The 14,001-nt window shown below is 44.5% G+C and overlaps 1 protein-coding gene across 1 annotated transcript; it reads left to right on the forward strand.

The window, feature by feature from the left end:
• The first annotated feature begins 2,106 nt into the window (after positions 1 to 2,106).
• On the forward strand, positions 2,107 to 3,152 carry LOC138903129 (uncharacterized). The gene is made up of 3 exons (XM_070191047.1): positions 2,107 to 2,285; positions 2,370 to 2,430; positions 2,613 to 3,152. Exons 1-3 carry the CDS (start codon positions 2,107 to 2,109, stop codon positions 3,150 to 3,152), a joined length of 780 nt encoding a protein of 259 aa, XP_070047148.1.
• The last annotated feature ends 10,849 nt before the right edge of the window (positions 3,153 to 14,001 follow it).

Below are 14,001 nucleotides of genomic sequence, written 5' to 3' on the forward strand. Positions count from 1 at the left end.
TGCAGTCTATCCCCCTTTTTATAGTAGAGGGTCACTGCTTTATCTATAACAACATAATAAAATAATACATATAGTGGATGACCCATGATGGTTTGTCTCTTCCTTGATTCTCGTCAAGATTCTCTCCCTCGGTGCGGTTGTAACGGCTCTTGTCTGCGAGCTTGGCACAGGCTCGAGCACGGTGTTAGATCGAACCCCCAATCTTGGTTCGAGCTTGGTTCTGCCTTGGGGCATCAATATTCGGGGCCTGTATTGATCGGTGTTGCCCCGTAGTCCGATTCGAACACGGGCTCGATAATGATATCGAGTTTTGCCGTTCATTAGTCTTATAGCTCGAAGCTCGACGTCTCTACTTCGGAATTCGTCTGAGCTTGTCATGTGGATACCATTCGATTGAAACATCATTGTCTCGACCGGTCTTTATGACTGAGAATCGGTTTTGACCGTACATGGATAATCCCCTCATTTCTCGGAAAGGATATGGCAAGGAACGATATGATTTCCCTGCGGCTCGATCAAATTTATGCTGACGTTTCTATCTAACCCAATCTTGACGTATGTGATAGCTGTCCCATCGACTCGGTTTTACCAAAGCATTTAATGTGTGTCAGACGGTGGTCGGCTACCGCTGATACCGAACTGTCATACCTTAGTCTATAAATAGTCTTTCCATATAACCTTTACCACTTTTGCGCCTTCTCTTCTTCCAAACTTTCTTATGTATCCTCTCTATTTCGCTACTACGGGGCTGCCCATACCAGAATTTTGGTGCTGTCTATTTCTTCACCTTCCTTTACACTCGTTCCTTTCATATCAATGGCGAAAACTTCCAAAATCGTACCTCAGAAGGAGAAAGCTTCTTCCTCACGGCCGTCTGATGATAAGGCGCCGGTGGAGCCGTCAGTTCATGACTATATTCCTGGCCCGTGCACTTTGAAGACCGATTTTAAGGTGGAGAATCCTTCCTCCGTTCCGGGTCTATGTGAACACGTATCGATGTATACGTGCTCTATAATGGAGGATCACCTCGAGGCCGTCAGAAAAGACTGCAACTGGGGCTCCGAGGTTGTGTTGCAAATTCCATCTTCCGATGAGAGTGTTACCACTTACGTGGAGGGGTTTTTAAGTGTTTATACTTATCCCTTCACATTGGGACCCGTCGACCCGATGATTATTGATTTCTGCAAAAGGTATCAAGTCACCCTTGGCCAAATTCATCCCTCTCTATGGCGTATAGTGATCTTATTGCGCTTCTTCTCTATCAAAGCCGGGGGGTTGGATTTTTCTATGAACCACCTCATACGACTGTACCGGCCTCAGATATTTTGAGGACTAATCAAACTTCATCGTCGAGCATCAAAGGCTTTGATGTCGAGCATCTATGAAGACAAGGATCGGGGTTGGATGGGTCGTTATATTCGAGTGAGGACCCATGATCTCATTCCGGAGGAGAAGATGTCATTCCCTGCAGAATGGAATTTTGACCGTAAGTGATTTTGTTCACTTTTCATGACCTTTTCCGATTTTTTCTGATGTCCTTCATTGATGTTCAGCTTCCCCTTGGATGCCACAAATGGTGCCTGACCTCGAGGACTGGGTTCGAAAGTTAGCCTCGACCTCCTCTTACGCCGAGCGCGCTTGGCGTGATTTGGCAAAAGGCAGATGGGAGGCCAAGAACCATGGTGAGGTTTGCTTCTTGTTTCTTTCGAAGTATTGTTTGCATTCTATTCGTTACCGATTTCCTTTTGTGCAGGAGTAACCAGGGATGCCGCTTTGAGGCCTTCGAGCGGTGAAGAAGGAAATAAGTCCCAAGTCCCTAAACAGGGGGAAGATAAGAAGCGAAGAGCTTCCTCTCGGTCAGAGGACCCCAAGCCCAAAACTCGAAGGGTGAGGAGAAAAGTAATTGCCCTTTCGATTGAATCGGTCTAACGACTGAGAGAAGAAGAAGAAGAAGAAAATAGCTTATCGGCTTTGGTAGTCCGATCTACGGAGGCCATCGAGGTTGCCAGAGCTCCCGAGCCGATGGCGGCTGTGACTGCCGGGGTTGTTTCCGAAGACCTGAGTCTCGACCGGAGTATTCCGAGTGATTTGCTCGGGGCTATGACAATGGGTCATTCGCCTTCTCTTCCATCTTTTTCTGAGGAGGCGTTGAAGGAAGCTCGAGAGTTAAAGACTCCCAATATCGGCGCAGGCTCTGGTGCTGGGGATCCTTTTAGGGATTGTTTTACTGGAGTTGACGATGGTTCCGATATTGGTGATGCTTCTCTTTTATTAGAGGAGGCTCAGTGTTTCATTACTCGGGTAATGATTCTTCCATACTTGGTTTCTTTGTTCTTTTCCATACTTGACTCGTGTTTCTTACTGTGCAGGCTATTAGTAGGTTTTGAGTCGATCTTAGCTAGTATGAGGCCGAGCTCCGGAAGGTCTAAGGTGAGAGAGATGCCCTGCGGCTTCTTTGCAGCCAAAAGGACAAGGCTATAAAGGACCTCCAAGCAAATTTGGCTAAGGTCCATGAAGAAGGGGTCGAGCTCGATAAGCAGGTGAGCCTCGTTTTGTAAAAGTATGGGTCTAACTCAACCATGGAAGTTAACCGTTAGTTGTCTTAGTTGCAGCAAAAGATCGAAAAGATCAGTTTACTTCGAGAAGAAGTCGATCAAATCCGAGTTGAATGCAATCGGTGGAAGGAGACCCTCGACCGCCTGGCAGCGGAAAAAGAAACCATCTTAACAAAATTATTATCGGTCGACGTTCAACTTCGAAGTGCCAAGCAAAAGGGGTCAGTTCAAGCTAAGAAGATCGAGGAGCTTGAAACACGACTTGCTGAGGCTAAGGAGGAGGTTGAGTCATCGAAAGTCTTGGCAGATAAGTCCATTGCTGTATATCGGGTTGAAGCTGAGGCTGCTCAGATGGAGGCCCGGAAAGTGGCAAAGACTGCCGATACTCGAGCTCATTGGGTTGCCGAACTTGCCAAGTGTAGGTCTCGGAGGGAGACCGTTGAGGAGATACACGCTCGAGGTTTCAACCTTACCGAAGATGTAACAAAGGCAAAAGAGCTCAAAGCGGAAGCTGAAGCCTTGGCTTCTGATGATGATGATGATGATGGTAGCAAAAGCGGATCCGAGGATGGGGAGGAGCTCAACCAGGAAGCTTAATTTCTAATTCTTCATGTTTGCAATTTAATCACGTAGGTAATTTTTGTATATATATGTATAACGAGGTCGACTTATTTTTGTCTTGTGAAGACTTTTAATCGAATGTTGACCTTGTAGTCTCTGTGATCGATCAGATTTGTAGCCCCTGGGTTTGCTTGTTGAGTCGATGATTCAAACTTTGAAGGAACATAATCCTTAGGTGTAATGTAATGTTTGAGTTAATGTAAACTTAGAGTAAAAGTAGCTTATTAGCCGTTGAGTGAATGTTTTGAACTTGAAATATTATAGCCCGTAGGCATAATGGTCGAGTGAGTGCTTGCTCGAACTCGGAATAACAGTAGCCCGTAAGCTTAATAGTCGAGTGAATGTTTCGAACTCGAGGTAATGTGGCCCGTAAGCTTAATAGTCGAGTGAATGTTTAGAACTCGAGATAATGTGGTCCGTAGGCGCGATGATTGAGTAAGTGTTTCGAACTCGAGATAAAGGTAGCCCGTAGGCTTAATAGTCGAATGATTGTTCCAAACTTGAAATATCGTAGCCCGTAGGCGTAATGGTCGAGTGAGTGCTTGCTCGAACTCAGAATAATATTAGCCCGCAGGCTTAATAGTCGAGTGAATGTTTCGAACTCGAAATATCGTAGCCCGTAGGTGTAATGGTCGAGTGAATGTTTCAAACTCGAGATAATGTGGCCCGTAGGCGCAATGGTCGAGTGAGTGTTTGCTCGAACTCGAAATAAAGGTAGCCTGTATGCTTAATAGTCGAATGAAGAACTTGAGATAATGTGGCCCGTAGGCTTAATGGTCGAGTGAGTGTTTGCTCAAACTCGAAATAAAAGTAGCCCGTAGGCTTAGTCGAGTGAATGATTCGAACTTGAAGTAATGTAAGTAGCCCGTAGGCTTAATATTCGAGTGATTATTTCGAACTCGGAATGAAAGTAGCCCGTAGGCTTAATGGTCGAGTGAGTGCTTGCTCGAACTCGGAATAACAGTAGCCCGTAGGCTTAATATTTGAGTGATCATTTCGAACTCGGAATAACAGTAGCCCGTAGGCTTAATATTTGAGTGATCATTTCGAACTCGGAATGAAAGTAGCCCGTGGGCTTAATGGTCGAGTGAGTGCTTGCTCGAACTCGGAATAACAGTAGCCCATAGGCTTAATATTCGAGTGATCATTTCGAACTCAGAATGAAAGTAGCCCGTAGGCTTAATAGTTGAGTGAATCTTAATTCTGGTTGCACAATAAATCTCAAGTCATTGCACATGTGTTTATGTTTGTGCCAATCTATATGAGCATGGTTCATTTTGACCATTTGGCTCTTACAATTTTTCTTGTTGGAACCCTATTGTTATGAAATGACTTTCTTGCATCTGAACTCGATGTATTTGAGGGCCCTGATGTCCCCCGGTATTCGAGGTCGGTTGGAAAAAGGCCTCGGATATTGTTAAAAGTGCAGCACGATCGATGGTTGCCTCATTAAAAACCTTACCGAAAAAACCATTTGGGAGAAAGCCGGTCTAAGGGAAAAAGAGTGCAACGCGTGCTTTTAAGCGAAAGATCTTATTCAGCTCTTGTTCGGACTTCTGCATGGGTCAGTTAGATGAATATGGAAAGGCCGTACCTTAGCAGTAGTACCGTTTTAGATGTGATAAATTCCAACTGCTTGATAGCTGTTTGCCGTTTATGATGCCGAGCCTGTATGATCCTTTTCCAACGTTCTCGAGCACCTGGTATGGTCCTTCCCAATTTAGTCCTAATTTTCCTTCGTTTGGATTCCGAGTATTGATGGTGACTTTTCTTAACACTAATTCCCCGGGCTTGAAATGGCGAAGTTTAGTTCTTCAATTATAATACCTTTCGATTCGTTGCTTTTGGGCGGCCAATCGGATGAGGGCAGCTTCTCGTCCTTTTGTCCGATAATTCAAGACTGGTGTTCATAGCCTCGTTATTTGATTCTTCCGTCATGAATCAAAATCTGGGACTAGGTTCACCAACTTCGACTAGTATCAATGCTTCGGAACCATATACTAAGGAGAATGGGGTCGCCCCCGTACTGGATTTTGACGTTGTTCGGTATGCCCAAAGGACTTCGGGCAGGATTTCTCTCCATTTTCCCTTCGCGTCGTTCAATCTCTTCTTCAGGTTTTGAAGAATAGTCTTGTTCGTTGATTCGGACTGACCGTTTCCATTGGGGTGGTATGGTGTTGATAGTATCCTTCTTATTTTGTGATCTTCGAAGAATTTTGTGATTTTGCTGCCAACGAATTGCTTCCCATTGTCGCATATTATTACGATGGGTATCCTGAATCGGCATATGATATGATCCCAAATAAAGTCTATAACTTCTTTCTCTCTTATTTTCTCGAACGCCTGCGCTTCAACCCATTTAGAAAAATAGTCAGTCATAAATAAAATAAATTTGGTTTTACCTGGGGTTGATGGCAGAGGGCCGACGATGTCCATTCCCCATTTCATGAATGGCCATGGGGATAGGACCGAGTGAAGTTTCTCTCCGGGTTGATGGATCATTGGCGCAAACCTTTGACATTTATCACATTTACGAACAAATTCTTTCGTATCTTTGCCCATATCGATCCAATAATACCCCGATCTAATCACTTTTCGAACTAATGTGTCGGCACCGGAGTGATTGCCACAAGTGCCCTCGTGTACTTCCCAGAGGATGTAATTGGTATCTCCCGGAGCCACGCATACTGCCATCGCTCCATCGAATGTTCTTCGATATAGTGTTCCGTCCGCAACCAACGTAAATCGAGCAGCTTTAGTCCGTAGGGCCCTGGAATCTTTAGGGTCTGAAGGGAGCTTTCCGTTTCTTAAGTATTCAATATAATTGTTTCTCCAATCCCAGGATAAGCTAGTAGAATTTATTTCGGCATGCCCATCTTCGATTACCGATCTTGAAAGTTGAATGACAGTCCCCGAGCTCAAATCATCTACCTCGACCGACGATCCCAAAGTTGCAAGAGCATCGACCTCATTATTCCGTTCTCGTGGAACATGCCGTAGGGTCCATTGTTTGAAATGGTGTAAAGTGATAAGCAGTTTGTCCAAATACGTTTGCATTCTACCTTCTCGGACTTCGAAGGTTTGGTTTACTTGACTCACCACCAGCAAAGAGTCACAATGCGCCTCAATGAGTTCTGCTCCCAAGTTTCTAGCCAGTTCGAGACCCGCAATCATGGCTTCATACTTGGCCTCGTTGTTAGTTAATCTGATAGTTTTAATAGCTTGCCTAGTAATGTTACCCGTGGGGGGTTTCAAAACTATGCCTAACCCGGACCTCTTTATATTCGAAGCACCGTCCGTAAAAAGGATCCATACCCCGGATGATATACCTGATTTCAAAAGGAGTTCCTTTTCGACTTCGAGTATGAGGGTTGGCGTGAAGTCGGCCACGAAGTCTGCCAAATTTGAGACTTGATGGCCGTACTGGGTTGATATTCGATATCGTACCCACTGAGTTTGATGGCTCATTTGGCCAATCGACCTGATAGTTCGGGCCTATATAAAATATTACAGAGTGGGCAGGTGGTTAATACGCTTATGGGGTGACATTGAAAGTACGGCCTTAACTTTCTAGATGCGCTTACCAGCGCAAGTGCCAATTTTTCTAAGTGCGGATACCTAGTTTCCGCTTCTCCTAAGGTCCGACTTACGTAATAAACGGGAAATTGCGTACCTTGATCTTCTCGAACTAGGACACTGCTTACGGCGACTTCCGATACCGCCAAGTACAAGTATAGTTTTTCGTCGATTTTTGGAGTGTGAAGCAGTGGTGGGCTCGATAGATATCGTTTCAAATCCTGTAATGCTTGTTGGCATTCCGGTGTCCAAGCGAAGTCGTTCTTCTTTTTGAGTAGGGAGAAAAATTTGTGACTTCGATCTGATGATCTTGAAATGAACTGGCCTAAGGCTGCAATTCTTCCCGTTAACCTTTGTACAGCTTTCACGCTGTCCACGATGGAGATGTCTTCGATGGCCTTGATTTTGTCGGGGTTGATCTCAATTCCCCAATTTGACACTATGAAGCCGAGGAACTTGCCCGAACCGTCCCCGAAAGCACATTTTTCGGGGTTGAGCTTCATGTTGTATTTCCTCAGAATCTCGAACGTTTCCTGCAAATGGGCCAAATGTCCTCTGCGCACAGGGACTTAACTAGCATGTCATCAATATAGACTTCCATTGTTTTACCTATTTGTTCTTCGAACATTCTGTTTACTAGGCGTTGATAAGTAGCTCCTGCATTTTTTAGCCCGAAGGGCATTACGTTATAACAATATGTTCCATATCCGGTCAAAAATGAAGTTTTTTCCCGGTCGTCCGGGTTCATCTGAATTTGATTATACCCGGAATAGGCATCGTGAAAGGTGAGGATCTCGTGGCCGGTCGTGGCATCGATCATGCGATTGATGTTAGGCAGTGGAAAGGAATCTTTGGGGCATGCTTTGTTCAAATCCTTATAGTCCACACACATTCTAAGTTTGTTCCCTTTTTTAGGTACTACAACCACATTGGCTAACCGTTCGGGGTATTTTACCTCCCGAATGGACCCTATCTTGAGAAGTTTGGTTACCTCGTCCTTTATGAATGCGTGCTTTTCCTCAGACTGGTGCCTTCTTTTTTGCTTCACGGGTCTGAACCTAGGGTTCAAGCTTAGCTGGTGCACCGTTATGTCCGGCGGGATCCCTGTTATATCTAGATGGGACTAGGAAAAATAGTCGATGTTATTGATAAGAAATTGAATGAGTTTCTTCCTGAGTTCGGGGCTCAAACCTGTTCCCAGGTATACCTTTCGTTCGGGCCAGTGTTCGATCAGTATGATTTGCTCAAGTTCCTCAATTATTGATTTGGTGGCATCGAAATCATCGGGGGTTACGAAGGATCGAGGGATCCATCGATCATCATCATCTTCTTCAATGTTCTGCTTACTTGGCTGGGTCGAAGCCGATGTCTGTGATTGCTATTTGGCGCTCTGCTTACCGGATTTGATCGACCCTAGCGTTATACGTTTCTACTTTTTTTGTCATTGGCTTCGACTCGTTTTGTGAGTTCCTCGAGCAATTTAGCAATTTCGGTCCCCGATTCCTGCTCGTTTGATTTCACTACGGCGGGCTCCGTTTTGGGGGTGACTTCTCGAAGAAGCGGATTGGAGTTCGGCCCACTTTGCATATGAGTTCGGCTCTGCAACTGAGCTATCTCTGATTGTTGGGCTTGTAACATTTCGAAAATCGTACGCAAGCTGATCCCGATTTCCCCGGTGCTGTAGGTGTCTCGGGCTATGGGTCGAGCACCGCCCTGAATGCTTCTTTTCGGTTCAGAACGCTGATTCCCTTCTAGAGCTATTTGTGAATTGATATCCAATGGTACTTCAGCTCGAATTTCGGGTTCTTCGATTCGAGCCTCGTTGCCGTCGTCAGGTAGCCTTCCGGCCCCGGGCGCCAAGTTGTTGGTTTCATCTTGAAGGCTGGCTTCGAGGTCGATAGATAGAGCCATTGCTGATTTGAAGTTGTAAGCTGGAGTGTACTGTAGATTTATATCAAACAATCACTATTACCCTTAGCCCTACCGTGGGCGCCAAACTGTTTACCCAAAAAATCGGATAACGTTAAATTTAGATATGGTTCTAAGGGTATGCAAATTCCTTTGATACGAAATGACAATACATGTATTTTTGCTATAAAATGGGAATGATGGACGGGAAGACTGAAATGAGTTAGAAAAACAAGCACAATGAAATCTTAATGTATCTTGGAGGACTTGCGTCTATTGCAGTCTATCCCCCTTTTTATAGTAGAGGGTCACTACTTTATCTATAACAACATAATAAATTATACATATAGTGGAGGACCCATGATGGTTTGTCTCTTCCTTGATTCTCGCCAAGATTCTCTCCCTCGGTGCGGTTGTAACGGCTCTTGTCTGCGAGCTTGGCACTGGCTCGAGCTCGGTGTTAGATTGAATCCCCAGACTTGGTTCGAGCTCGGTTCTACCTTGGGGAATCGATATTCGGGGCCTATATCGATTGGTGTTGCTCCGTAGTCCGATTCGGACACGGGCTCGATAATGATATCGAGTTTTGCCGTTGATTGGTCTTATAGCTCGAAGCTCGACGTCCCTACTTCGGAATTCGCCCGAGCTTGTCATGTGGATACCCTTCGATTGAAACGTCATTGTCTCGACCGGTCTTTATGACTGAGAATCAATTTTGACCGTACACAATAAGTTTACATCTAGCTTTAATCCTAAAAAAATATACCACAAATAAAACAAACCGCCTTCCTTTTTTCTCTTCCCCTTTCTAAGTAACCGACTTGATATAAAGAATGAACTGTAAAACGTACCCTAACTAATAAGCCACCTAATTAGAGTCCTTCAAGTTTCAAATTTAAGCTTTCTCCATCTTGCCATGATCGTTGGGTTCCGTCAGACAAAGGCAAGAGACGCGCCTGTCACGACCCCATTTTCCCCTCCGTAAGATGTCGTGATGGCACCTAATTTCTAAGATTAGGTAAGCCTAACAATCTTCGAAATCAATGAATAATAAACTGAACTCCAATCTCAACACATGATATATAAATATAAAACTGACATTCAATAATTACAACTCCCAAAACCCAGTGGAAACAAGTCACAAATTTCTAAGAGCAAATACTAAGTGTCTCTATACATCAGAGTCTAAAGAAAAATAAGGAAAAACAACATAGTAAGGATAGAGGGGGACTCCGAGGTCTGCGGATGCTGGCAGATGTACCTTGAAGTCTCCACGTGCGGTCCAACTCATTCGTATCTGGTCTGGTGGGAAGAACTTCGATCTGTACAAAATAGATGTGCAGAGTGTAGTATGAGTACGCCACAACGGTACCCAGTATGTGCCAAGTCTAACCTCGGTAGAGTAGTGACGAGGTCAGGTCAGGGCCCTACTAGTTTAAAAAGAAAAGTAAGGCAGAAGATATAATAATATTTGAAATGACTAAAAATGTAACAACGGGAAACCTCAGAAAATAACAGCTCAACAAATAGAGAAAAACAATAGGGGCACTCCCGAGGTACCGCCTCGTAGTCCCAAATGTAAATACGCACGACATGGGGGATCTCCCGAGGTATCGCCTCGTAGTCCCAAAGTAAATATGCAATACAGGAGGATCTCCCGAGTAAATGTCTCGATGTCCCAAAGTAAATATGCAGTACAGGAGGATCTCCTGAGTAAACGCCTCGTAGTCCCAAAGTAAATATGCAGTACAGAGCGATCTCCCGAGGAATAGCCTCGTAGTCTCAAATTAAATATGTAGCAGGTAATTGAAGGAAACGCGAACTTTCAGTAAGAATCTTACAGTTAAATATTTAATTCAAATCAAGGAAAACAGGTAATTCAACTAAGCATGTTGCACAAATTGCAAGTAAGAGTTAAGGCACGTAGACATGCGATACTAGGCTAAACATGATCACTACATATGCTAAGGCAACTTAATTAAGGAAGTTCAAAAGATGACAAATCAGCAAGAACCGAATTTTCCATATTCAGCTCGTGTACGCACTCGTCACCTCGCGTACACGGCACTCACATATCATAAATTGTTAACACAGTACCAAATCCTAAGGAAATTTCCCCCACACATAGTTAGAGAAGTTACTTACCTCAAATCTTGCCTAATCAGTCAAGTAGTATGCCTTTCCCTCGACTTTCCAACTCTGATCGGCTCGAATCTAACCAAAATAATTTCATACTATAAATATAACTACAAGAAATTAATTTAAATAATGAAACTGCGACTTTAGCAAAGAATCAAAAATTCGGCCCAAAACGTCAACCCGGGCCCACATCTCAAAATTGGGTAAAAGTCACAAAATACGAACACCCATTCGATATCGAGTTTACCCATACCAAAATTACCAAAATCCGACATCAAATCACCACTCAATTCCTCAAATAAACTCTCCAAACCCTTAGCCTCAAACTCCTACATTTCACCTTAAACACATACAATCTAGGTGGAAAAATGAATGAGGAAATAAGATTATTGATCAAAAATAAGTACAAGAGACTTACCTCAAGAAATCCCTCGAAAAGGCTCTCAAAACATGCCCTACACCGAGTTTGCAAAGGTCAAAATGACAAATATCACGAAGCCCTTCGGTTGTAAACATTGCCAGGCTTTTCGCACCTACGGCCAATTATTCACACCTATGGAACCGCTTTTGCGGCCCGTGAACCGCTTCTGCGGAATCATCTCTTTGCACCCATTCCTCTTCTGCGGGTGCGCATTTACGCAAACACGTCCGCTTCTGAGGACAGGCCTTCCCACACTCGTCCGCTTATGCGACCAATCTTCCGCAGAAGCGACTCCACTTCTGCGGCCTTCACACCGCATCTGCAACCACTGGAAAATTCCCCTAACCCCGCACCTGCGTCCCATTGCTCTCTTCTGCGGGCTTGCACCTGCGGTCAACCTTGCGCAGCTGCGATTACACCAGAACCAGCCCAGCACCAGAAAATCTTCTAACTCCAAAAATGATCCGTTAACCATCTGAAACTCACCGAGGCCCCCGGGACCTCAACCAAATATACCAACCAGTCCTAAAGCATCATACTGACTTAGTCAAGTCTTTAAGTCACATCAAACAATGCTAAGAATACGAATTTCACATCGATTCAAGCCTAATAAACTTTAAAACTTCAAACTTCTACATCCGATGCCGAAACCTATCAAATCAAGTCTGATTGACCTCAAATTTTTCACACAAGTCATAATTGACATTATGGACCTATTCTAACTTCCGGAATCGGAATCCGACCCCGATATCAAAAAGTCCACCATCGGTCAAACTTCTCAAAAATCATCTCATTTTCTAACTTTCACCAATTGACGCTAAAATGACCTACGGACCTACAATTCAACATCCGAACATGCTCCTAAGACCAAAATCACCCTACGAAACTATTGGAACCGTCAAAACTCCATTCCGGAGTCATCTTCACTTAGTTTGAACTACGGTCGATTCGTACGACTTAAACTTCCATTTTAAGGATTATGTGTCCCATTTCACCCCGAAACCAAAAATAAATCCTCCCGGCAAGTCACAAAATCCAAAAATAAAATAGAGGGAGCAATAAATAGGGGTTCGAGGCTAATACTCTCAACTTTCGAACCTGCCTGTCCAAAATGGCCACCGGCTCCTCAACATAAGATAGATCCTTGTCCAACTAGAATGAGCCAAAGTCTAACATATGAGACGGATCGCCGTGATACTTCCGGAGCATGGAAACATGGAACACTGGATGAACGGCAGAGAGACTAGGTGGCAGTGCAAGTATGTAGGCCACCTCTCCAACCCTCTCAAGAATTTCAAAAGGCCCGATATATCTAGGGCTCAACTTGCCATTCTTTCTGAACCTCATCACACCCTTCTTGGGAAAAACCCGGAGCAAGACCCGCTCCCCAACCATGAATGCAATGTCGCGAACCTTTCGATCCGCATAACACTTCTGCCTGGACTGGGCTGTATGAAGTCGATAGTGAATCAATTTAACTTTCTCGAAGCCATCCTGAACCAAGTTTGTACCCAATAGCCTAGCCTCACCCGGCTCGAACCAACCCACTAGAGACCGGCACCGTCTATCATACAAAGCCTCATACGGCGCCATCTGAATGCTCGACTGATAAATGTTATTGTAGGCAAACTCCGCAAGTGGCAAGAATTGATCCCAAGCACCCCAAAATCAATCACACACGCACGAAGCATATCCTCCAATATCTGAATAGTGCGCTCGGACTGTCCGTCCGTCTAAGGGTGAAATGTTATACTCAACTCCACCCGAGTACCCAACTTACGCTATACAGCTCTCCGGAACTACGATGTAAACTGCGTACCCTGGTCAGAGATCATAGATACTTGTATGCCATGAAGCCTGACAATCTCGCGAATGTAAATCTGAGTCAGCTGCTTCGAAGAGTAAGTAGTAACTACATGAATGAAATGAGCTGACTTGGTCAATCTATCCACAATCACCCAAACTGCATCGAACTTCCTCCGAGTCTGTGGGAGCCCAACAATGAAATCCATAGTGATCCGCTCCCATTTCCAATTTGGAATCTTTAACTTTTGAAGCAATCTATCCGGTTGTTGATGCTCATAATTCACCTGCTGACAATTTAAGCACCGAGCCACATATTCCACTATGTCCTTCTTCATCCGCCTCCACCAATAGTGTTACCTCAAATCCTGATACATCTTCGCGACACCTAGGTGAATGGAGTACCACGAACTGTGAGCCTTTTAGAGAATTAACTCACGCAACCCATCTATATTAGGCACACATAGCCTGCCCTGCATGCGTAATACACCGTCATCTCCAATAGTGACCTCCTTAGCATCACCGTGTTGAACCGTGTCCTTAAGGACAAGCAGATGGGGGCCATCATATTGATGCTCCCTGATACGATAATAGAGAGAAGACTGAGAAGCCACACAAGCCAAAACTATGCTCGACTAAGAAACATCCAATCTGACAAACTGGTTGGCCAAGGCCTGAACATCCAAGGCTAAAGGCCTCTCTGCTACTGGTAGATATGCTAAACTGCCCAAACTCTCCGCCTTGCTACTCAAGGCATCGGCCACCACATTGGCCTTCCTGGGATGATAGATAATGGTGATGTCATAATCCTTAAGCAACTCCAACCATCTCCGCTGCCGCAAGTTAAGATCCTTCTGTTTAAACAGATATTGTAGACTCTGGTGATCGGTTAAAACTGCACAAGAAACACTATATAAATAGTGCCACCAGATCTTCAAGGCATGAACGATAGCTGCTAACTCAAGGTCGTAGACAGGA

Source organism: Nicotiana tomentosiformis, chromosome 12 (genome assembly GCF_000390325.3).
Source record: "Nicotiana tomentosiformis chromosome 12, ASM39032v3, whole genome shotgun sequence".
NCBI lineage: Eukaryota > Viridiplantae > Streptophyta > Magnoliopsida > Solanales > Solanaceae > Nicotiana > Nicotiana tomentosiformis.